The 26,871-nt window shown below is 38.8% G+C and overlaps 1 protein-coding gene across 1 annotated transcript in view; it reads left to right on the top strand.

Moving 5' to 3' along the window:
- UBE2G1 (ubiquitin conjugating enzyme E2 G1) overlaps positions 1–21,499 on the top strand; it is a 122,636-nt gene extending 101,137 nt beyond the window's left edge. Inside the window, 2 exon segments of the mRNA XM_064270349.1 lie at positions 3,480–3,603; positions 18,463–21,499. Coding sequence (XP_064126419.1) covers positions 3,480–3,566 — 87 coding nt within the window. The 3' untranslated portion in view covers positions 3,567–3,603; positions 18,463–21,499.
- The last annotated feature ends 5,372 nt before the right edge of the window (positions 21,500–26,871 follow it).

Here is a 26,871-nt window from a genome sequence, read left to right as displayed (position 1 = left end):
AAAAAGGAGAGTCATCCTCAAGATGTTGAACATTTCCATAAGGGTAGAAATAGGCCTTAATACGAAGTCGAATATGCAGATGTGATTTCTAGTCTGAACGCCACAACTTGTGCGAAATCTATTCCATTTTTTTTCTTGAAATTCCTTTTCCAATTTAATTGGTTATTTCATATTTAAATCATGACTTTCTTGTAAACAGTTTTGTTTACCTTTCTTATTTGCATTTTCCTCTAGTGTTCTGTACTTGTTAACATACTTTTGTTTTTCTCATCTCTCAGTGAATGAATAGTATCTATTCAGGAAGCCCTCATTTTTCTAGGAGATCTTTCTCCTGGATCCCTTCATCCTCAGGCTCCAAACTAGATTGACTCTCTCAGCAAGCTGCCCAGCTGCCTGCCTTGGATTTTCTCTCACTGCTCTTCTGGATTGGGTCTCCTGTTTCTTGAACCCCATTTCTTTTTCTTTTTTTATTGTTGGTTGACTTCTTCCTTTTGCTCTACCTCATCCTAGAGTCATGTCTTAGAAAGGATATGTGGGAATTAAGTCCTTGGTCCTTTTGTGTCTGCAAGTGTTTTTTTCTTTACACTTGACTGATACTTTATTTATAGAATTCTACAGGAGAGGGAAAGAAAATGTCCACAAATTTGCCTTTTATTGTTGCTGATGAAGAAGGTTGATGCTAGGCTGATTCTTCTCCATTTTTAGGTGGTCTTGTCTTTTCTTTCTACTTCCTTTCAGTTCTTTTCTTGATCCTTGGTCTTTCAAAATTTCAGTGTTTGTAAACTCTTTAATTTTTATCTCTGTGGTTGATGTATACCCTTTCAGTTTGAAGATTTCAGCTCTGGGAAATTTTGTAAGTTTTTGGGAATTTTTTCCATATTTAATATTCTTGTTTTTGAACTTGTTCTGGTTATTACCCAGATTGATCCTCAATTATGTTTTATCTTTTTCATCTAAAATAGTACAAGGTTTTGAATTTTCTATTGAATTTTAATTTTGCTGGCATTACACTTAATTTTAATAGCTTGTTTTTATCTTATTTTTTTAATAGAATCTTATCACTTGAATGAATTTAATAGTTTCTTGTAGAAAATTATAATGAAAGGTTTAAAAAAATTAACATTCTCTGAAGTCTACTTTTTTACTGTTTTTCTTTTGTGTTTTGAAGCCTGCTTCACTTAGTAGGTTTTCCATGCAACTGTGTATTCATGATTAAGAAACGAAGGTCTAGGAAAGTAGATTGGAGCTTTGTGTGTGTTGCGGGGAGGGGGGTGGGGGCAGTATTTGTTGACTGGCAAGTTTTACATCAGGGTGCATAGGTGGAAAGCCAGATATTAAACTCAGAGTAAGGGTTGGAGAAGATGGGTGTCGTTTAAATGCCAAAACGAAGAAGTTATTACTTTCAGTACCAATCCACAGTAGCAGCCGTAATTCTTGTATTTTTTAATGTATTTATATAAAGTCTATTTGTCATTATTAGTATATTAGAATTTTGAATATAGGTGGTAGTGATGTGGGGGAAATGCCAAACTGTTGAAATTTTCTATTAATCTCTATTTTTAGCCCCACTTTTTATCTGGCTTTTCTCACATCAGTCATTTCCAAATTTTGGCTTCTTTAGGGTTCTGCTAAATAGGCTCCTTTCCCCCTCTGCTGCAGTCCCATTGAGACATCTCTAGATTGCTATTTTTTCCCCTCTGGTGCTTGTTTCAATACATACTTGCACCTGCTTTTGATCTTCCATAAGTTTGGAGGGTGTGTTCCCATTATTGCATCATTTCCATGCCACCTTATTATTTGAGGGTTTATAACTTAAAAAAAAAAAAAAAAAAAGCAGTATTATTTTAATAGAATCTCAGGAGAGGAAGGAAATAAACAGATGAACCTTTTGGTATAGTGAGTTTATAGGTTCCCCATATATAAGATGGATATGATCACATTACCTATCTGGTAATCCACAGTGCATGGTATAATGGACTCATCTAACAGTAGTTATGTCAGCTATCCCATGCTTTGGAACCAGCATCTGTCAGTCTACTTTTCACCCAGAAGTCATCACTGCCCAGTCTTAATCTCAGTCACCAGAGAATGTCAGTCATATACACGTCTCTCTAAACTCTTCTCTACCCCTTTGCCATTGACTTTAGTCCTTTGTACTTCCTGTTTACATTATTGTAATAGGTTCCTCTCTGATCTCCCTGCTTGCAGTCTTAATTCTCTCTGTTGTTGTGCTATTTTTTTCCTTGAGATTGTCCTCCCATTGCCTGGAATTGCCCTTGCTTTTACTTAAAAATGATTAATGAGTTAGAGACATTATAACATTTTACCCATAAATACTTAAGCACACATCTCCAAAAGATCACAACATTCTCCTGTTATCTTACCTAACCAAATTAACACTGGGTAGATTCCCCAATATATTTCAGTACCCAATTTATATTCATATTTCCTCAATTGTCTCCCCTAATATTCAAAACTACTTCCTTTTCCAGGCCCAGTGATAATAGAAAGACTTCCCTTATCCTCTAGTGTAGGTTAGTTTCCTTCTTACATAGTTTCATACTACTCTTTGTACATAGAGACATTATAGTTCATCTCCCAGCTTATTGTAACAATTGGCTTACTGGTGTGTCCTGCCTTGAGGACAAAAATGGCTTTTTGAATCTTTTCCTCTAAAAGGACAAGGATTGAAGATTCCTGTAGTCTTTGCTGCCCTTGGAAACCCTGGTGGCGTAGTGGTTAAGTGCTACGGCTGCTAACCAAGAGGTCAGCAGTTTAAATTCGCCAGGTGCTCCTTGGAAACTCTGTGGGGCAGTTCTACTCTGTTCTATAGGGTCTCTATGAGTCGGAAAGATTTGGTTTTTGCTGTCCTTATGTGAATAATATTAAAAAAAAAAGAAAACTGGGCATTTTCTAAGAATTTTCTGTTTACATGCTCAGTAAAGTTAGCTGTGTTCTTATGGGAAACTATGCTAGTTTGTGTTCTCATTTCATGTTCCTGGCAGTGATAGTGTTATTGTTATCTGTATGTATTTTTTTTTTTTTTTTGCACTAGAAATAGTATGCAATACATAATAGGTATTTTCCTACACATCTGCCTTACATGGGCGACGTTGTATGTCCACTTTATTTTCTGGGAGGGCGTGTAATCCTTCAGGTCCTTTAAATGTCTTATTTGTAAATTTGAGCTTTTCAGTGTAATCAAAACTTAATGGGTTTTTTTTTCTTCTTTTTTATGATCTTTCCCTTTTTTTAAGAGAACTTCGACTGTACAGGTCATTTGTATAGGAGATTTTTGTTCATGTATCCAAGCAGTGCACCTTGCAGAAGTATTTTTTATTGCTTTTCTACTTTGTCTACTTTTTAACATTTTAAAAGTGTTTGAATTACCAAAGCATTACATTTGATATTAAAATTAATATTTGAAATTATAAGGGGAGTTTGCATAATATCATTCAGTATTACTTTTATACCTACAGAAGGAATGGAGGGAAGACAGAAATGGAGAATTCAAAAGGAAAGTTGCCCGCTGTGTAAGAAAAAGCCAAGAGACTGCTTTTGAGTGACATTTATTCAGCAGCTAGTAACTTCACTTATTTCAGGGTAAGTTTATTTTAAAAATCATACTACAATTTTTCCTTTTTGTAAATGCTGTATGTATTTTGGGAAATGGTGTGATTTTGGTGTTTGAATTGCTTGTTGTCATTGGCTCCATCTGCTTGCTTTCCTCCTTTAGTAGACCCAGCTGTTTTCAACTAGATATTCTGTGTTAAAATGGTTGGTATGTTGGCTTGTCTGTCGCTCTTCACTGATGGTACAGTTTCTAATGATAACGTACTTAAGTTTCATTTTAGTTTCTTCTCTTTTACCTTTTGGTCTTCCGTCTTGGCCATTGTTGGACACTGAAGTTTCTCATACTTTCTCACGTTGAATTATGTATGTTAAGGGGTGATTTTAATTTCTGTTTCCTGTTCTTTAAAGAAACATCAATAGACTACAAAGACAATTAAATATCTACCTTTCTTGCATTAGTTGGTCTTTATCTCCTTGTTCATTACTGATAGGACCAGTAGGAAAATCTTCCCTTTTGTTGTATAGCATCAGTTCACAAGTTTGTCTTAGGTTTCGCATAATGTCAAAAGATGGAAGGTACCCATCTGACTTAGAGTAGGACACAGAATTGATCATACTGTGACATTTAAATTATTTGGCTTTTTAAAAAAATTGAATATTGAGGTGTTTAAAAACTATTTATGAAATGGAGTGTATAAAGGATAGCAATTCATGGTGCGTTCCTGTACCCACCACTTATTTTAAGAAAAAGAACGTTACTGTTACCTTTGACATACCTTTATTCTCCTTCTCTCCCATCTCCTTCTCATATTCCCAGTTCTGTGTTTACTGTTCCTTTTCATAATAATTTTACCAAGTTTTTATTCCTAAAGGATGTGTTATAGTGTTTTGAACTGTATATATGTGAAATTGTATGTATTCTTTTGTGACTGTTATTGCTCAACATTTTACCCGTGAAATTGATCCTTATTATTGTGTGTAGATACATTTCATCTGTTTTCACTGTTGTATAATATATCATTAGATAAATTACCTCTCTAGCTTCTCATTGCAGTAATTTTTCAATTTGGGGCAGGGGTTGCTGTTTTGTTTTTCCTGTTACAAAGAGTATGGCTGTCCTTGTTTTCTGCTGCACCTGTAGCATGAGTTTCTGTAAGATAAATATCTAGGGGTAGAATTATTAAGTTAATTATCTCACTTTGATGAGGTAATATCAAATTATTTTTCAAAGTGTCGCATCTGTTTATTGGCATATAATCTATACTTTTGGCATGACTAAGGATTCTATTTGTTTAGTATTCTTTCTAGTATTTGATATTATCAGACTTTGGTGGCAATTTGTAAAATCTGGAGGGTGTAAAGTGGTTTGTCTTTGTTAATATGCATTGCCCTGGTCCCCAGTGCAGTTGCATTATCATTTCATGTGTTTGACCATTGATGTTTCCTGTGTGAAATGCACGTTCAGGTCTTTGGACTGTTTTTCTGTTAGGTTCTTGGTTTGTAGGATTGTCATTTCACTTTTCTTGATGGTATCTTTGGAAAACAGAGGTTCTTAATTTTAATGTATTTGAATTTATTAATCCCTTCCTTTATGGATTTTACTTGTTATGTCTTAGTTAAGAAATCCTTCCCTTCTCTGCCGTCGAAAAGCTGTTGTTCCATATTGTCTCCTAAGAGTTTGTTAGCATTGCTTTTCGTATCAGTGTTGCATCCACTGAGATCGGTTTTTTGTGTGGTATGAAGTAGGGGTACATCTTCATTTGAACAGTTGACTGTACCATTTATGGACAAATTTATCCTTTTACCACTGACATACAGTGCAGGTTATGTTATAAAATCACATTTCCAGATATATATTGATCTGTTACGGGCTTTCTGTCTTTTGTTGGTTGGTTTGTCTATCCCTGAACCACTATCACACTATCTTAATTTTTGTTATTTTCATGATTCACTGTATCAAATGCAAAGGTGCAAATCAGAAGTAAGGCTTAAGTTTGTACATCACTTGTTTTCATGTTTGATAGCTTTGGTTTCTGACAAGACTCATATGTGCTTTTCAATCTCGTTATGATAACCTTAAGTTTAATAAGCTGGAAAATTAACCTGAATTTTCCCCTGTTAAAACCAAATACACGGGTAACTTTGCAGTCTTCAAATTATTTCTCTGTTTTTCACCATCTTGTTTCTAATTATCCTCTCTTTTTATTCTGTATTTGCTAAAAATCCAGTTTTTATTTCATTGTCATTACAGCTTATACTTTCCTTATACCTAGTCATTGATCCTTGTATCTGGTCGTTTCCCTTCTTTTGACTCTTGGATGCCACCACCTCAGATCAAGTCTTCTGTTACTAAATTGTTGCCTTTCTCTCTGAGATCTAACATGTTTTATGTCTGCCTTCAAATCCTCTTGGATATTCATCCTGGGTCAGCTCTTTTATGTGTATAACACCCTCTTAGAAACAGTTAAGACCCTCAGGGCTTGTTTTCCTTACTTGCACCTATTTTCCAGTCAGAAAAAACTTGGTGTCAACAAAGAACTGAAAAGCAACAAAATAAGCATATTGAAGCCTAAATTTATACATAATTTTACCTTATGAATAGACCTGTGTAGATTTAAGAAATAACCAAAGTCTTTATTATATTTTTCTTGATAATGTCTTACAAATTAATTAATACTAATGAAGTGTTGGAGCCCTGGTGGCCCTTGGCTGGTAACCAAAAGGTGGGCAGTTCAAACTGATCACCCGTGGGCGGGAGAAGGATGTGGCAGTCTGCTTCCACAAGGATTTACAGCCTTGGAAACCCTGTGGCCAGTTCTACTTCTCATATAGGGTTGCTGTGAGTCAAAATCGACTCAACAGCAATGGGTAATGAAGTGTCACAAACAAACTTGGGAAGGACTGTGTGTTATCTGCTTTACTAGTGGGACTAGAGCTGATTAATTTATATTTGAATCATTAACATACAGCATGTCCTTTAAGTCCACTTACCAAGATTAAAAGGTTTAGGCTCCTCTACCCCAAAAGGTTGACTCAAAGTACCTCATTATGTAGAATTGATTAATTGAAAGCAATATGGTATGTAGCTAAAGAGAAACTAAACTAATAATAATTTATAATTAAAGCGTAAGAAAGCAGTAACAGGAAATCTCGACTTAGATTAGCGCTGCTCACACATTAACAACAGAACATCCTTCTTACAAGTTTAAGTACTCCAGATACATTAGTTCATAGGTTGTAAGAGCTTTGCGCTATTGCAAAAGTGCGTGACAGCTGAAGTTCTTGATAGAACACAGTCTTAAATGAAATTAATAATATACTAGTTTTATTGAGTGATGAATTTTAGTTACCATTCCTAACTTATTAGGTTACTGTTGAGCTCAGATTTGGGTATAAAAAATTATAGTCCATGGAACTGTGTGTTTTTTATTAATAAGTGAAGAAAGGAATTTGTGGTTTGTTCAGGTCGAAGCTCATCAGAAGGACCCCCTGACCCACTGATGGGCAGAGGCAGTCTTGGGAAACATTGGATTATTGAATAGTGTTCATACTGCTTAACATTCAAGTACCCAGTATGTTACTAGACTATTGTCTGTTCCCTAAAAATAACTAGTATTTTCCCCCTTGGGAAGGTCCCCTCTTTCTGAAAGGCGTCCCACTACCATTCACTCAGTTTTAGGGTACCAACTACGAACCAATTCCCATGCCAAGGATCTGGAATGCTTGTCTTCTACTTTTGCCACTTGTTGAGATGAAATCCATCTCAAATTTCAATTCTTGCATAAAGCAATTGCTCTTCACCACCTTACTGAAGCACTGTAACACTTAGTCTGCCTTTCAGTCATGTGCCAACTTGTCTTACTCCTCTCACTGCGTGTGATATGAGGCAATTGAGAAGTAAAGCCTAGATAAGCACCTGAACCCAGCTGTCTCTTTGGGTTGAACTAAGAGTGAAACCATTTGAAACTTGGATTAAAAAAAAAAAAAATCAAAATTCAGGACTTACTTAATGACTTCTAAAAATGGGCCTGTGTTTTTTCTCATCTACGTGGTGCACAGAGCATGGTATTCTGTAGGCAGTCAAATACTTGAATAAATTAGTCAATCTTCCTTTTATTAAGGTGCCCACATAATTGTTATTACGTAGTTCTTGTATTTAAGCCTATACCATAGAAGCCTGTTGCCTTGTATCAAGTTTATCCACCCTAGCCTATCACTCTGGCTCTTAATGACTGTTTTTTTTCATGGCTTGACAGCATGTACTTTCTGAGTATCCGCAGTGTCTTTAGTCACATGGTAGGACGTAAGATGTGAAATAAAACCCACAACAAACACTTAAAAAAGTGTACAATCCTTTGGGTTGAAGTAAAAGTTGTTTAAATATTTATGTCTACATCAAAATCCATCATTTTTCTAATGTTTTCTAAAAAGGGAAGTATTGTTGATATTACTTGACCCAGACTTTGTATATTTTTGTTAGTGTTTATATCTTGTCCTATTTAGAAATCACCTATCTTCTAATCCAAATGCGGGATGGGAAGAGGAAACAAAAGAAAATGAGAGACGTAATGGCTTAGAACAAATTCCCCCAAACTTAGCAGCTTAAATCAACACCATTTATTATCTCATAGTTTCTGTGGGCCAGGAATCTGGGTACAACTTAGTTGAGCCCTCTGGTGCTGAGTCTCTTATAAGGCTGTAGTCAAGATGTTGGCTGGTACTGCAGCCATCTTAAAGCTCACCTGGGGATGGATATGCTTCCAAGTTGAGTTCCTCACTAGCTGTTGGCTGAAATCCTCTCTCAGTTCTTTGTCATTTCGGCCGCTTCATAGGTCAGCTTACAACGTGCCAGTTGGCTTCATCAGAAGGAGCACATGAGACAAAAGGGTGAGCTAGGTGAAGTGTATGTTTGAGTCTCTTGTCCAGAGGGAAGCAGTTATATCCCAGGTTGCCAGAAATGTTGCCTGCTGATAACTCATAGCTGAGTTCCTCTCTAGGAATTGCCCTCCGCTGAAAAGAGATGAGTTGCTGGGGTTATCCCTCCTCTCCTGGGATCACTTGCATCCAGTGACTGGTTGATTTGGGAGTGGAGTAGATTGGTACAAAGGCTTGCTCAATTTGGGAATTCTCTGAAAGGCCATTTCAGTAGGATTGATTGAGGCTTTTGTTTCAACTGTCTCTACAATTCATTTTCTCCTTCTGCCTAATCCAGCTTTCCTCACTCTTGTTTCTGGGAGCACTTCCCAGTAAACCTCCTACAAGCAAATCTCTGCCTCAGAATCTGTTGCCCAGGGAACCTGACCCTGGATACTAGGCATTGTGGAGCCCAGCACAGTAAAACAGAAGACTTCAGCTTTACCTAGTGGCAGTATGTGTGAGTGCATCCAGAGTCATTTCTCACAAATAATGTTAATCTTGGTTAATGATGTTAACCATGGTCAGTTAGTTAACTAGGTGGTGTCCGCCAGGTTTCTTCATTGTAAAGTTTTGATTTTTTCCTTTTGCAATCAATATCTAGGGAGAGATATTTTAAAGCTAGGTAAATATCTTGTTTCTCTTCAAACTTTTGCCCACTACTTTCAGCATCCATAGTGGAGCTTGTCTACAGCAATTAGACAAGCTAATTGTGATCCAGAGTCCTGGTGATGGAGTAGTTAAGAGCTCAGCTGCTGTAATGTGATTTTCTGTTTCCCTCATTTCTTCTAATTTATTAATTGGAATTCTTTTGTAAGGAAAAACCGTCAGCCCCTTGACCCCCATATATTCTGTGGTTTATAATCCAATATTATTATTTTTTTTATTGCTCGGATTGCTCCAGCTTTGGTCTTTAGGAGCTCTTTCAGGTTGGCTACTGTGCCCTTTGACATGCCCCTATTCTTTATTGCTCATTTGCTTACTTCCTAGCACCACAAGATGCTCCAGACTCACCTTGTATTTTCCTTGCCCCAGCCCTTGAGTGGGGGCGGGTGGGGGCTTTAATATTTATCAGTAATGTTTTTATGCTTTATTTGAAAAATCTGTAGCAACGTACTCTCCTCCCCCATACACAGACCTACCTCTTCATGTATTTTTAATAACGATGGTAGGTGTGGAGAGTGTGCAGGTATTATCTTTGAATGGTATAAACTTTTTGTCATGAATGGTCAAACCCCCCCCCCCCCCCCACTTGCCATATATTATTAATATTGTTAGCTAGGTCTTTTTCTTAGGATCTTAAAATGCACAAAACTATTTTTGAGTTTCTCCTTAAATCTAATCCTGTGGAGAGATTTAATACTCACATGTACCAAGATAGTGTATGTTCTCCAACAAACATCATCCTTTATGCCTTAAAATCAGGAGATAATTATTTTGATGTATGTATGATGGCTATCATACAGGATTTACAACTCTAGATGTACACCTTGATATAAATCATGTGGATTAAAGTGATCCCAAAGAATCTCACTGATCTTACTAGGTGATTGTTTACTGTCTTTTGAGGAAGCTTGCTTGCCTATTCTCAGTGTTTGACCTCTTCAATCAATATGTGAGCATCTTCTCACTGTGCTTTCCTGTCTAAAGACTTAGATTTTAAAAAGGTTGGATCCTATCCACATGTTTAATTAATTCCTTGTTGCTTAGACCTAAGAAAAAGACCTACTTGCTACTACCCAAGAATTTCTGTTTGGTTTTTATTCTCTTTAGTGGATCTACTTGACCTAATCTTATTTCTTTAGCTTCCTGCTTGTTTAGCTGTGTAATCACCTACTCATTTCTGGCTCTTAGATTTCTCCTCTCATGCCAGAGCTAAGCTACATGTTGATATTAACACCTTTTCTTTTTTTATCTTAAGACAAAATTGAAGATCCTTTAGGTGCTTGCCCAGTAAGTCATTCCAATTAAGAACACCTTGGATACACTAGAAGAGTTATAAATGTTTCCTATATGTATCATTATTTCTAGGCCCCATGTCCTTTCACCACTTTCATGCTTTTGATCAGAATCTTCAACCGAAAGAACTAGATGGTGCCTGGTTACCACTACCAATTGCTCTGACAGGGACCACAATAGTAGGTTATGGACACACTGGGAGAGGAATATAGAACAAAATTCAAACTCATAAATAAGACCAGACTTACTGGTCTGATAGAGACTGGTAGAACCCCCAAGACTATGGCCCTTAGACACCCTTCAAACTTGGAACTGAAATCACTCCCGGAGATCACATATTAGCCATACGATAGACAGGCCTATAAAATGAACAGTAACACCAGTGAGGACCGTATACCTCAGAACAATCAACTATAGAGGCCCTAAAGGATAGCAGTTGCCCTAAAGCAAAGTTCAGAAGGAAGGTAGGGGCAGGAAAGCTGGGCAAACAGACACAGGGAACCTAGGGAGGAAGCGGGGAAGAGTGTTGATACACTCAGGGCTTTGCAACAAATGTCATGAAACAAACTGTATGAATTGTTGATTGGGAAACTAATTTGTTCCATAAACTTTCACCTAAACCACAATAAAATGCCCCCTCCCAAACCAAAACCGTATTTCATATTAGAAAGCATATTCATATACCACCCTAAAGAAATTCTTCAGCCTCCTTCAGCTTCCTTTAAGCTTTGTATATTAATTGGATTCTATCCTTTCTACCATTTTCTAGGATGTCACACCATCAAATCTCCCCTCCCATCTTTAATCTCTTTTTTCGTGTTCCTTGTCTGTCAGTTTGTCCTACTGTGATGACTTGCGTGTTGCTGGAAGATATGCCACCAATATTTCAAATACCAGCAGGGTTGCCCATGGTGGACAGGTTTCTGTGGAGCTTCCAGACTAGGACTAGAAAGAAGGACCTGGCTGTCTGCTTCTGAAAAATTGGCCAGTGAAAACCTTATGAATAGCAGCAGAACATTGATATAGTGCCGGAAGATGACACCCACAGGTTGGAGGGCACTCAGGATATGACTAGGGAAGAGCTGCCTCAAAGTAGAGTCGACCTTAATGGATGAATGGTGTCAAGCTTTTGGGACCTTCATATGCCAATGTGGAATGTATGAAGTATGAATCTAGAAAAATTGGAAGTCATCAAAAATGTATGCATGAAGATTGATATACTAGGCATTTGGTGAGCTGAAACGGACTGGTATTTGCCATTTTGAATTAAACAGTCCTATGGCCTACTATGCCAAAATGCCAGGGATGACAAATTTAGGAATGGCATCACATTTATTGTCAAAAGGAACATTTCAAGATCTATCCTGAAGGTACAGTGCTGTCACTGATAGGATAGTATATGCCTACAAGGAAGACCAGTTAATAGAACTATTATTCCAATTTGGGGACCAATGACTAAGGCCAAAGATGAAGAAAGTAAAGATTTTTACAAACTTCTACAGTCTGAAATTGATCAAACATGCAATCAAGATGTATCAGACATGAAATCAAGATGCGTTGATAATTATTGGTGATTGAAATGCAAAGGTTGGAAATGAAGGATTAGTAGTTGGAAAATATGGCTTTAGTGAATAGAAATGACACTGGAGGTCTCACGATAGAATTTTGCAAGACCAGTGAGTTCTTCGTTGCAAATAACTTTGTCTCAACAACATAAACAGCAACTGTACACGTGGATGGCACGAGATAGGATACACAGGAATCAAATAGACCATGTCTGTGGAAAGAGACAACGGGAAAGCTCAGTATCATCAGTCAGAACAAGGCCGACTGTGGAACAGACTGTCAATTGCTCATATGCCAGTTCAAGTTGAAACTGAAGAAAATTAAAACAAGTCCATGAGAGCCAAAGTACGACCTTGAGTATATCCCATCTGAATTTAGAGACTTTCTCAAAAATAGATTTGACACATTGTACACCAATGACTGGAGACCAGATGAGTTGTGGAATGACATCAAGAACAGCATACATGAAGAAAGCAGGAGGTCATTAAAAAGACAGAAAAGAAAGAAAAGACCACAGTGGATGTTGGAAGAGACTCTGAAACTTGAATGTAGAGTAGCTAAAGCGAATGGAAGAAATGATGAAGTAAAAGAGCTGAACAAAAGATGTCAAAGGGCAGCTTGAGAAGACTAAGTATTATAATGTGCAAAGACCTGAAGTTAGAAAATCAAAAGGGAAGAGCATGCTTGATAATTCTCAAGCTGAAAGAACTGAAGAAAAAATTCAAGCCTTGAGTTGCAATATTGAAGGTTCTACAGGGAAGATACTGAACGATGCAGGAAGCATCAAAAGAAGATGGCAGGAATACAGAGTCACTGTACCAAAAAGAATTGGTTGATGTTCAATCAGAAATCATGAGGTAGCATATGATCAAGAACTGATGGTACTGAAAGAAGAAGAAGTCCAAGCTACACTGAAGGGATTGGTGAAAAACAAGGCTCCAGGAATTGACAGGATACCGATTGAGATATTTCAACAAACGGATACAGTGCTGGAGGTGCTCACTTGTCTATGCCAAGAAATTTGAAAGACAGCTACCTGGTTAACTGACTGAAAGGGATCCATATTTGTGCCCATTTGAAAGAACGGTGATCCAACTGAACGTGGAAATTACCGAACAATATCGTTAATATCATACGCAAGTAAAATTTTGCTGAAGATCATTCAAAAGAACAGCAGCACCTCAACAGGGAACTGCCAGAAATTCAGGCCAGATTCAGAAGAGGACGTGGAATGAGGGTTATATTTGCAGATGTCAGATGGATCTTGGTTGAAAGCAGAGAATTCTAGAAAGATATTTACCTCTGTTTTATTGACTACGCAAAGGTATTCAATTATGTGGATCATAACAAACTCTGGATGACATTGAGAAGAATGGGAATCCCAGAACACTTAATTGTGCTTGGAAACCCTGATGGTGTAGTGGTTAAGTGCTATGGCTGCTAACCAAAAGGCCAGCAGCTCGAATCCACCAGGCGCTCCTTGGAAACTCTGTGGGGCTGTTCTACTCTGTCCTATAGGGTCACTAAGAGATGGAATCGACTCAACGGCAGTGGCTTTAATTGTGCTTACGATGAACCTGTACATAGACCAAGAGGTAGTCGTTTGAACAGAACAGGGGAATGCTGTATGGTTTAAAGTCAGGAAAGGTGTGCTCCAGGGTTGTATCCTTTCACCATACTTACTCAATCTGTACGCTGAGCAAATAATCCGAGAAGCTGGACTATATGAAGAAGGACGTGGCATCAGATTGACAGAAGACTCATTAACAACCTACAATATGCAGATAACACAGCCTTATTTACTGAAAATGAAGTGGATTTGAAGCACTTACTGATGAAGATGAGAGACTGCAGCCTTCAGCATGGGTTACACCTCAACATAAAGAAAACAAAAATCCTCACAACTGGACCAATAACAAAATCATGATAAACAGGGAAAATATTGAAGCTGTCAAGGATTTCATTTTACTTGGATCCACAATCAACACCCATGGAAGCAGCAGTTGTGAAATCGAAGGACATGTTACATTGGGCAAATCTGCAAAAAACCTCTTTGAAGTGTTAAAAAGCAGAGGTGTCACCTGGAGGACTAAGACGTGCCCGGCTGAAGCCATGGTATTTTGAATCGCATCATATGCATGGGAAAGCTGGACAAGGAATAAGGTAGACCGAAGAAGAATTGATACCTTTGAGTTATAGTGTTGGCATAGAATATTGAACATACCATGGACTACCAGAAGAACAAACAAATCTGTCTTGGAAAAAGTACAGCTGGAATTCTTAGATGCAAGGGCGGTGAGACTTTGTCTCGTGTACTTTGGACCTATTATCACGAGGGACCAGTCTCTGGAGAAGGACATTATACTCGCTAGAGGATCAGCAAAAAAGAGGAAGAAGACCCTTAACATTCTCAGTGGGATGGATTGACACAGTGTCTGCAACAGTGGGCTCAAGCATGACAATGATTGTGAGAATGGCAAAGGGCCGGGCAGTGTTTTGTTCTGTCTTTCGTTCTGTATTTCTCATAGCGACCCTATGAGTCGGAACTGACTGGACCGTACATAATAACGGCAACGGTATCCCTTCTACCGTCTTGCAAGATGTCACTCCATCAGATCCTCTCTCGCGTCTTTGATCTCTTTTTCATATTGATTTCTATACTGATTTTCTTGCAAATAAATTATTATCTCTCCAACGGGGAAAAATTTTTCAGTCTTACTCCCCCCCCCCCCGCTCAAACTATCACCAGCAAACTTCTTGAAGGAGAAACATGTACTTACCTTCTCCATATTTCTATCAGTCCTCAAGCACGTTAACATTTGACTCATCTTCCTACCTCTCCACAGTGAATTAAACTGCTGAGGATGCTAAAGACTGGCTGTTTGCCACGTACAAATGCTTAAATTTAGTTTTGATTCTTAATCTCTGTAGCGTTTAACACTATTGATTATCCCTCTTAGAAAGGCCCACCCTTACCCATAAATATCATGGTTCTATCTTGATTCTTTTCTTCTAAATCTGATTGCTGCCTTTAGAATTTCTTTCACTCCTTTGCCTGCCTCTTTATTGTTGACCCCCTCTTTGTCACCTTATTCCCCCATTGTAGAAATAAAGCAGGCATTTCAAAAAATGTGGAATACAGAAACTTCTGTATACAAGGAAAAGTAGATCTCTTTCCCATTTCAGCCTCCCAAGTCTACTCCCAGAAGTAACCACTCACAATAGTTCAACTTTGAGAAATCTAACCTTCCCCCGACACAGGTACATGATAATAATAAGCGTGTGTGGTGTGCATACATACATACATATATAAACATAGGTGTAAACATACCATACATTCAGTACTTTCTGTTTAACATGTCTTTTGCGATTTTTTGCTAGCTCAATAATACATACCTGTATTCTTTTAACAGTTAAATCATATTAAGGATTAAGATTTAAGATTTATGTCTTGAAATAAGAGCCGACACCCAGAACAGGTGACCCTGAGCTCATTTCAGTTATTAATGAGTGTTTGTTAATCATCTACCATTGCATTGACAAAGGCACTCTTCTCTTGGGGATGAAGGGGATACATAGAGTACCACAGATATGTCATCCTGGCCAGTAAAGAGCTTTTTGTCTATCCAGGCAGAACGGGCTTTAAAAAGTAAGGTTAGATCATGTTAAGAGCTTCAGTGGTTGGGAGTGCAAGTAGAGCATGGCTTTGAGAAGTCAGCACATGACTAAATATTGAATGATTCGGGCAGATTAGACATAGGGCTGCTAGTGAGATTGGAAGTCCCCAGAGTAGACAAAGATCCAGTTTCCACATTTAGGGGACAAGGAAGACACAGAGAAACACATGGATTAGTCACAGGGAGAGCTAGTGACAAGGAGAGAGGTGAGGCGTTACAGACCTCAGGAAGGAAGTGGGGTGTAGGCTGTCACCAATGTTATGATACAAGGAAAAGAGTAAGAGTTCAGTTTGGGGGGAAAAGCCAGTGGATTCGAGATTGGGGGATCATTATGGTCTAGTAGCACACTGGGTGGCAGTGTAGAATGAGTTGGAATTTCTAGAAGCATCTGTATGAAAGGTAATGAGGAAAACTTCTCTTTTCCTCGTAGACTGCTCTCATGTATGATCAATGTTATTGGAATTCTTACCCCTAAGTGAGGAATTACTTTTATTATTGTATTTAACATCAAAAAGTGGTTTCTCTTTGGAAGCACGTTACGACTTTTGTATTTTTTTTTTTTAGGCCTTTAAAAAAGATTAGGTTATGTAGCCACATAGAAAATTAATGATTGGATTCTAGTTTTAGAAACAAATGTAATAAGACACCTATGTCCTTTGGAGGTAAACCATCTCCAGATTTGTAGGTTAAAAATCAGGAGTAATTTAAGAGAAGGCTTAAGGCAAACATCAGATACTTAATTCTTCCTTATAAGATGCATAATTGGTATAATTTTGATTAATAATAAATTGTGCTATTTTAACAACAGGCAGATACATTTTAAGTTAGAAATGGGATATGCTTACAAAAATATAAATGACTATTTCAGACCAGCATCATTTATTTAGAGCGTTATGCAGGTAATTCAGTTTTCGTACTTAACCTTGGTAGAGGAAAGAAAAACAAACTTCATTTTTCTGTACTGACACTTTCTCTCTGTTGAGAATAAATTTTATTCAAAGTGGGAGAAAATAGATTTTTCTATTTCTGCTGAAGGAGCTGATGCTATTTAAAGTTGGAGCCTCACTGTTAAAAGGCTGGGTTGCCTAGTTTTAGGAGTTTAATAACTTTCAGCAGTTAGTCCTCTCTGGGGGACTTTTCTTTAAAACCTCACATGGAAACAGTTTTTAAATGGTTCTTTTGTGGCTCTGAAATTTCTCATCGTTTGTATCATAGGGGAATGAGTACTGAATGCCCCAACTCTATACCCAGTTCTCCTTCGTCCCTGGAGGATTAATTGGCCGGGGATTAATTTAGGTATGGTGCAGTCTTTGGAAAAACATTCAAGTAACATTACCTAAAAGTTACAATACCCACTCCATAACAATGTCTCTTGAGTTTCAGTGTATGTCTTTAGATTTCCTAATAAAATACACACACATGTGTCAGCATGTGCAGATGGTAGAACCCAATCCGGGTGAATTCAGTGCTTTGCTAAAGGCATTTACATTTACCATTTTTATTGATTGGTACAACCCCTCTGTACAGAAATTCAGTAGTAGTCTGCCTCTCAGGACCTACCCTAGGGAGGTAGTCTAAATTACGGAAATTGTGTGCAGATTGGCCCACAGCTTGCTTTCTACCTACAACAGAGCTTTGGCATGATTGAATTTGGGTGATTAAGATTGATAAATTGACTCTGGGCTTTAGAGAACACATCGAACTTTTAACATGCCTGGTGTGAGTTGCATACTTGCCATAACTCTTCAGTACATTTGGCTTCTTTGTCAGGAATTTAAAATTCTGTCCCTTGAAGTCTCAGTCATCTTTTATGTGAGTTCTTAGTGCCCAACATTGTGCTTGGCAGTGGATGACAGGCTTCTGAGTTTTCTTGGAACATTTAATGTAAAGATGTAATGGGTGTTTTCCTCCTTGCCGTGCCTCCCCCCACCTCCCACTCCTGCATATTCAGAGCACACATTAATATAATAAAGACTCTGGAAAATTCCAGTCATTAAATGAGACTGTATTTTTGGGGGTGGGGTGGGGCTTGAAGCCAGTGTTTTGGTAAGTTTTTAAGCAGGAAACTGCCACTATTAGCTGGGTGACCTTGTTTCACTTTTCTCTATAAGATAGGAGAACAGGATAACACCATCATATGGTGATTGTGAGCGTTAAATTTGTTTGTAAAGCACTTAGTGTACTGCTTGACACATAATAAGCACTTGATAAGATGGTGGTAGTTTTTATTTAGATGTGGTTCTTGACTTGCAACGTAATTGAGGACATGAGACTGACCAGCAGATAGAAAACAAAGAACTGTAATTGGGATAGAGGGTCATTTGTAGAGGGCTCCATGGAGAAGATGGATTTGAACTGAACCTAGAGGGTTGGATAATTCTTCCATTTTTTTATTCTAGATGTAATATGAATTGGAATATTGAAAAATCTGGATTAGTGCTGTCTAATAGAACCTCCAGTGATGATGCAGATATTCTATGTCTGTACTGCCCAGTGGGCTAGTCACTGTCATATGTGACTGTTGAGCACCGGAAATGTGGCTAGTGTGACCGAGGAGCTAAATTTTAAGTTTTATTTAATATAAATTTACATTTAAAAATAGCCACATGTGGCTAATGACTACCGTATCAAGCAACAAAATGTGAGTCATTTAAAAAATGAAATTAAGAATTTGTTTCTGAAAAGTAGAATATGAATAAAAATTTCTGATTAATTCATTTTAATTTAATATTTATGTCTTTAAATTGATTATATAATGTTTGTTTTGTTGTAGGTCTCCAATTGAGAAACATGGCACTGTTTTTCCTGCACTCTACCCACCTATTGCTGGACTTCTGTTGTAACAAGTTGGCAAACACTGGCTGGAACTGGGCTGCAATAAAACATGCCAGTTATCAATGCTGACAAGAGCCTAACAAGTGCCAACTTACAGATGATTACGCATTTTGAATTCTAATGAACTGTTTTAACCTTCAGGAAGAAATGTAAAGACATGTACATAGCACAACGTGATCCGGATAATATATATACTGTCCCTGTACATCCACAAATACACCGTGTACCAAATGATGCTTTCTTGTCGTGGAATAAGAATCGTGTAAATTCTGAAAGATTTTAGCAGGTTTTCTTTCCCTATTCATTGTTTCTTATCAGTTTTAAAAGTCTCCTTAAAGCATGTCAGATAAAAAGCAATTAGGATTAAAAGTTTCCATTTAATTTCCCTTTAAACCATTGAGGCTTCATTAAAATCTTTTCACTTACTAAACTTTTGTATCTCCTTTGTTTTGGCACATTCCCCTTTGCTTTTATCCCTTCTGTCTGCCGGAAAGTTCTCAAATCATTTAGTTCAAATACTGAAATACTTAATAAGCAATGACTTGATTTTAATGATGACTTCGGAGAAGTGGTCATCGCTAGGTGCTTTGCCCTTTTTGTATTCTAGTTGCACCCGTCTCTCAGATTGGATGTAGCAATAACATTTTTGGCTGTTGAAAGCTCTTGAACCCAGTCATTACCCTTCAGAACTGAAGAGTTGGTTCTGAATTCAATTTATTTAAACAATACAAAATTCCGAATTTTCCTCCCTCCAGTTGCCTAATGTTAAGGTTGGATAAATAAAGCATGCACAGCTATAGGCTTTCTACTTAACTTCTGGGTTTGCTATTACAAATGCTGTTTACCCTCACACCCTTCTCCTTAGCCCTTACTATTTCTTTGCCTCTATTCTATACTGCAGATTTTTCTCACCTGTTGTACAAAGAAATTGCGATGTATATTTTCATGTAATTTGATTTTGGAATTCTGTCACCTTATGTAGTGAGTTCTTCCAAAATATAATTTTTTCCAATAATTGTCAAGTTGTTGGCTTTTATTGTATTGAATGAAGGTTACAATATCGAATGACAGAAGTGCAGTTTAGAAAAATCTCAGGTTGATTCCTTATGCAAACAAACTTAATACTTGAAAATCACGTGGCTGTGGCAGTGTATTGGGTTACGTCTGGATTCTCACGTGAATCTAAAATCATTACGGGGTAAATGCTTTGCTATTTGACATATAGGTTCTGTCACTGACATAGCGTACTTGGATTTGATTAATGTTTGAGGATAAGTATACTCCATATCATACAGTATGTTTCTAAAACCACTTCAGAAAATGATAAAATAAGCATGCGCAGCCTTAAAGGCAGGCTTAGGTTCCTCCGTATTTGTTATGAGGTTGGGAGTGGGGAGTAATCTTTGACATATAAGGGGTAGACCTTGAGGCAATACCAGATGGAACGTAGTGTTTAATGGTGAGATCAGTGCATCTCTCCTCTGTGGGGTTTGGAGAAATGCTTTGGCAGAAGAGTGAAAGGATTCCTGCCAACAGCCCAGGCCTCTACAAACTTTGCATGTTATTTTTTAAGCAGAAGTAAAATGGTTGAGGATGTAGTCACAGTAGAGAATGAGTCTTCTAAATCCCAGTCTGTTCTCCACTATGAAACATTATAAAAACCCATAAGCAGTATGGAAACCATAAATGTGTAGTCGCTGAATGTGAAAATTGTTTGGTTTGATTCATTGGAGCCCTGTTTTCTTCAAGAACTTAGTTTGTGACTTTTTTTTCTTTCAAAGACTCTAAAATTTGTTGCCCAAAAGTGCCAGCACTGCACACCTACCTGGGACTTGGAACGCAATCCCTTTTACTCTTAAATCAGAAATTGTTCACATGGTGGTTGCTTGTGGCAATATGGAGTCTGAATTTTGTTCTCCTCTTGCTGTAATTCTGCTAGCAGTCTGTTGAGTCAAAACCCGGGATTTGGCCCTTTAGGGAGTAGCAAATGACCTAGTAACTCAGGGACAATGATTATCGAACTTCAAGTGCCACTTTAACGCAGTTACTTTGGTATAACCATGTTTTTTTTAGGGCTAGATCTAGGGAGTGGAAGAGAGCCAGGAACGAGGGCCCCTCTCTTCACACTCCTTCCCACCTGGTGCCCTGACTATGCTACATACTGAAACACTGGCCTAGAGAGATGTCATGACTTCTTTTCCTCTGTCAGAGGTGTCATCTGTGCCTTTCTCTGTGTTCATCTGACTGTGTGTATTTAAATGCCTCTACATTTGATAGTAAATCACACTCGGGTGACACTGATCCAGGTGGCTTTTGTCCCACCAGTACCTCATCATTAGTGTGAGGTGATTCCTCTCTGCTTTAGGAAAAGGGTTTTTTCCCCTAACCTTGTACCAACAATCAACAACATCTATATATTTTTATGGATTGTAGAACTGTTGGCAGTTTCCTAAATTTATTCCAAGTTCTTGTAAAGGCTTACAGATCTCAGTCTGTGCTCATACTGGGGTGGATGATCTCCATGACTTTACGGTCTTTTCTTGTGAGTTTAAAATCTGGGAGGTTGGTTTCCTTGTCATTATAAAGTATTATCTTTGTTAGGTTATTCCACTAATTCTGTGATCCCCTGGGTGTCATATTTAATGGCCTTTATTCTCGGTTGTGAAATTTTGTTTTATATGCTCACTCACCCTCTATGAATCCACCCAGTTTGGGTTGTGGTGCCTGTGTATCTTTGCCCATCTGGTCTCTAGTTGGTGGAATTACCTTTTTTTTTGTACTGCCACTTCTCAGCATCTTTGAAATTGGACATAATATTGCTTCGTTCCAGGTTTTTTTTTTTTTTTTTTAGTTCTGTAATTTGTTGATTGTATTTAACTATGTGAGTTCTGTTGTGATGTTTACTGTATTGTAAAGCACCTCAATCATGTGATGGGTGCTCTATAAATCAATAAATGGATGACTTAGAGGCTGTATCATGAGCTATTTTGGTTTTAGGATGCAGGTCTCAAAAGCAAGTTGTGGGATTCTTTCTATATAAACAGCACATGATACCAAAGGGTCCACAGGGGAACCTTGTTAAGTAATTGAAAAACATTATTTTAAAGAAGGAACTAGAGGGTGAGGACCTGACTTCCAACCTGTTCATTGCTTTAAAATTTCCAGTATGGGGCCAAGCATCTTTTTTTTTTTAATTGTACTTTAGATGAAGGTTTACAAACAAACTAGCTTCTCATTAGACAGTTAGTATACATACTGTTTTATGACATTGGTTAACAATGCCACGACATGTGAACACTTTCCCTTCTTGACCTTGATTCCCTATTACCAGCTTTCCTGTACCCGTCCTGCCTTCTAGTCCTTGCCCATCAGCTGGTGTGCCCCTTTAGTCTTGTTTTGTTTCGTTAGTTAAAGGGTGAACCTCAAGAGTGACTTCATTACTGAGCTAAAAGGGTGTCCAGGGGCCATACTTTCGGGGTTTCTCCAGTCTATGTCAGCCCAGTAAGTCTGGTCTTTTTTTGTGAGTTAGAATAAAAAAAAAAAAAATTTTTTTTTCCATAAATTATTTATTGTCCTTTAAATGAAAGTTTACAAATCAAATCAGTCTCTCATACAAAGTTATATATACTTTGCTATGTACTCCTAGCTGGTCCTCCCCCTAATGAGACAGCACATTCCTCCTCTCCACCCTGTATGCCAAGCACCATTCTGAATCAGTTTTCATGCATGCTCATTTAGAACCTTAAGTTAGCGCACCTTAGAGCATTACTGGGGATTTTGTCTTTGGCCTAAACTGGCTCTACTATTGTAAAGATAAACAGGCAAAGTACCCAGACTCGTGAACTGGAAGGTACCATGGGTGTCATCTCAACCACCACCTTCCCTCCATTAAACAGATGAGGTAACTGGGCCCAAATACCTGCCCCAGAGCCACTTACTAAGTTAGTGGCAAAAGAAGGAAGAATGTTTTTTTTTAATAGAATGTTAATATCTAGCTTTTCACTATGAATCCTAATAAATAGATTATACAGATTTATAACGTTAGGCATGGAAAGCTTTCGGTCTTGACAGTTACCAATGGCTCTTAAGGCTCTTGCTTATAAACTGTAAGAACATGGTGTCACACATCTTAGCCAGAGCTGAATTAGAAACAAAATGCTCCCTGAGAGCAGCTTCAGGAAGATGGGGCATCATTTGCTGAGTTTAATTTCCCTTACACTTAGAATAAAACTATTGTCAAGATGATGTCCCTAAACGTTCAATATAAATTTTATAATCATCTACTTAAGGTATATAGCAAAAATTTTCTTTGCGTGCTGCTTCAAATGCAAGTGAACAGGTTTTTGACTATGTCTACTGTGAGCAAGGCAGTAGGCTTTAAGAAAGAACCAGTTGATATTCTCCTTCCCCATCATAAAGATAGGGCTGGTAACCACCTTATCAAATTAAACATTTTCATTTTCCACAGGGCTGCAAACCCCAACAGGATTCAGTTTGCATAGCAAATTATTCTTTCTAGATTAAAGTATTTCTGGTGGCTGAGTTTCATACGAATGTAAACTGGCCACAAGGTAGGATTGGGCTTTCTGGTTTCAGTCAGCTCTCCAGGCTGGGCTAGATGGAATAAACTGAAGAAGGAAAAAGCTTTCACAAGAGGCAGTCAGACACATCTTGACCATAGGAGCTGCACAGAAAATCGGACAAACTTGATTTTTTTCCCTTCTCAGCAGTATCCGTTAGGAGTAAATATAATAGTTGTACATGCACAGTGACCCCCCCCCATTTCTTAACAAGAACATTAGAAATCAAGTTCCTATTGACTGAGCCCCTGCTTTGTGGCAGGCTTGTGCTAGGTGTGTTTCGTAAAGGATCTTGTCAAATTCATATAAGGATCCTACAAAGTAATAGTTTCTCATGAGGAAACAGGTTCATTAATTTGCCAAGTTTGCAGAACAAGTTGCATGCCAGGATTCAATTTAGCACTATCCTTCTTCACATATTGGGTATTTGTTACCCCTTACTTCCAGGTGAGGAAACCAGAGCTCAGGTACATTTTTTCTAAGGTCACACAGAGACCTAACTCACTGGACTACCAACCAGTCTGGTGATTCCCCACCTCCCAGCCCCAGATATGACATCCCATTGCTTCTCCAGAAAGAGTCTGTTCCCCTGTGCCCTTGAACTGAAGGAAGTCAGCACTGATCCCTTCTTATAGTTACTGTTTCTTGCCTGAGTCAACTCCACACTAAATTCCTCTTCCTCTGACAGCAAATCCTGAACTGGGTCTAATAGGAACCATGTTTCTGTGCTCAGATTTTTCAAAATGTCCATTATTTCCGGTTACATGTTGTAGCTCCATCCAAGCCTGCTAAGTGTTGTAGTTGACTGAGCATTATAAAAAAAAGTTTTATTTTACAGGTTTTACTACAAAGTTCTCTTTCAGAGGAGGTAGTTGCTCAGGGGCTTCAAGCCATAAGAGTCCCCTCAGAAGACAAGGACCCAAAGATAGGGTTATATTAAAGCCGCTTTTAAGAGCAGCGCTTTCATCTTTCTGATAGAGGGCTCCTTGAAGGTAGGCTGTGACAGGGAGGTAGTCAAGCCCTGAGTTGGTTAAATGTCATGATGAGTCCTATTTTGGCTGTGGGCATCTGACTTCTGAAACTGATAATCTATTACATCATCTAGTCCAAGCACCTTCTGAAAGGGCACAGATTTGGCTATTCCTGCACATTTGCTGCTCTAAGGGAGAGGACCCCGGTTTTTGTCAAATTCTCAAGGGGTCATCACCCCCCAAATCATTAAGAATCATAGATTTTAGTCCACCCCCTTCATGAAATTGATGGAGAATCTGAGGTGCAGGATGAAGCTGACAGGGACTTGCCCAGGATCAACATTAGCAAGTCAGTTGCAGAGCCAAACTTAAATTCAGTTCTCCCGACTCCTATTGTGATAACAGTGTTAACACTTTGCCAAACATTTTGAGCACTTGCTTTATACCAGAGCCTAGGCTGGTGCTAGTGAGGCAAAGATAAATCATATGATGCAAAAACCAGGGACCAGCTACGACAGTACTTCCTAACCACTTTGATTCATACCACCCAGAAAATATTTGTAGGATACTCTGAGATAAAACAGATGAGGCTGCTTGTGGCCAGAGGAGACTGACTTGCCTGGCTACCCAGAAGGTCCCAAGGCTCACCATCTGGCAGACCTATAAACTCTTCTTGACACAGGGAAGCTTTGAGCCATGGCATCTCCACTGAGCCTAGCAAGTGTTCCCCTGCACCTCCCTGCCCATGCCCCTCTCACCTTTAGTTTCCCACCACAGGTGGAACACCATTTCACCTGAGCACACCATTGTTCTTAACACATTTCAGTACCCTCTCCCTTTTCTTCTCCCAGTTGTCTATCAGCCAGAATCCATCCTTGTTTCTCAAAAGTTTAATCTTTGACCCTGTATTTCCATGATCTAAGTCCCAGACTCCTTAACCTCACCTCGCTACCCAACACCTAACCTTGGCAACACCTAAAGTTCCTCAATCTCCAACCTCGAATCCTCTTCCGTTTCTGTTTTAACACCATCTTGTTTTCAGATCCTTCCACTGACCTATCATCTCTTATTCTTGACTGTCCTCTAAGGTCACCATTTCCCCTGTAGTCTAACTGTTGATGCTTTTAGGAATGGGTAGAATTAGCATTCTTTTGATTCACCTTTGAGGAAAAAAAATCTTTTTTGAAAGGTCTCGTGCTATTCAGCCATATTACTTTTTTGCTATATCGAACCATCTAGTCACCCCACATCACTAAAGATTTTAACATCTTATGGAAATCGACTCGACGGCACTGGGTTTGTTGGTATGGTCTTCCTTTCCTACCTCTAAATTCCAACATCTAATTTCCCTGGCTTCTTATTTCTACTTCAAGCCACCCTATCCTGTTACCTCATCCTGGACTTTATCATCTGCTAGTGCTATATAAATTACGAACTCCAGTTTTACCACTCTGACCACACACAAAGAAAGTTGCTGGCAAGTCAGTTCTGACTCAGGGCCCCATGTGTTTCAGAGTGAAACTGTGCTCTGTAGGTTTTTCAACAGCTGTCATCTTTTGGAAGATCTCCGACCTTTCCTGTGTAACCTTTTGTGCCACCCAGGGACTCCCTAGTTGCCATTGAGTAGGCCCCTGACTCATGGCTGTGATCTTTTGGAAGCAGACTGCCAGGCTTTTCTTCCTAGTCCGTCTTAGTCTGGAAGCTCCACTGATACCTGTTCAGCATCATAAGGTGCAAGCCTTCCCTGAGGGACGGGTGCTGACAGCATGAGGTGCAATGGCAAGAAAGCGAACCCGGGTTTCCCACATGGAAGGGGAGAATTCTACCACTGAACCACCAGCGAAACTCACTCTGAGCACAGGGTTCTCGTGACCTTTTTCACACTGCGCTTGTCTTCAGTATTACAGAGACCTACAGTTATCTTGACTCCTAAACAGCCGCTATCCGGTCTGCACCCCATGTTTGATTTACCTGAGTTGTAGTTTTATAGAAACCAAAATCAAACCCGTTGCTTTCGAGTCGACCCTGACTCACAGCGACCTATAGGACAGAGTAGAACTGCCCCATAGAGTTTCCAAGTGCCTGGTGGGTTCCAACTGTGGACCTTTTGGTTAGCAGCCGTAGCGCTTAACCACTAGACTTTTACCAATAAAATCCCAAGTCCTGGACAAATGCTATAGTTCATATTTTCTGTATCCAGGTGACTGAGTTCTGCTTGTAAAAGTGACCTATCCACACATATACAAGCATGTGGGGGCCTTCCAACCTCAGCGTCCTCTCCCAAATTCCTTCACTCCTCTGGTCTCCTTGCTTACCAACTTCACCCGTAAAATTGATGTCATCAAGCAATTTCCCTGATATCTCTTTGCCCTTTCATATCTATCTTTCATGTTGTTTCATAACGTCCTGTTTACAGTAACAGGTGACCTGGTTTCTACAACACATGCAGACCATCCCGCCTCCCCAGGAACGCTGAACCATCATTAGCCGTTCCCTCCCGATTGGCTCCTTCCTCTTAGTTTCTCACATCTTGACAAACTTAAAGACAAAACCCCTCCTTCGACCCTTTCACATCCAAGCTTTTTTAAAAGAGTAGTCTACATTCGCTGTGCATTCTTTTCGGTGCTTTGCCTACGGCATGAAATACGGTGGAGCTCAGTCAGCGTTTGCTAAATCCCAGGCCTCGAAAGTACCAGGTGTGGAGTGACCGGGCTCTTCGGCTCCTTCCACCGCGCAGCCATGCTCTCCGCTTTCATTCACCGCTTTCCTAGGCTCCTCCCCTTACTTCGCCTTCCA

Source organism: Loxodonta africana, chromosome 18, assembly GCF_030014295.1.
Source record: "Loxodonta africana isolate mLoxAfr1 chromosome 18, mLoxAfr1.hap2, whole genome shotgun sequence".
In the NCBI taxonomy this organism is placed as follows: Eukaryota; Metazoa; Chordata; class Mammalia; order Proboscidea; family Elephantidae; genus Loxodonta; species Loxodonta africana.
This window is presented reverse-complemented; position numbering and strand designations above follow the sequence as displayed.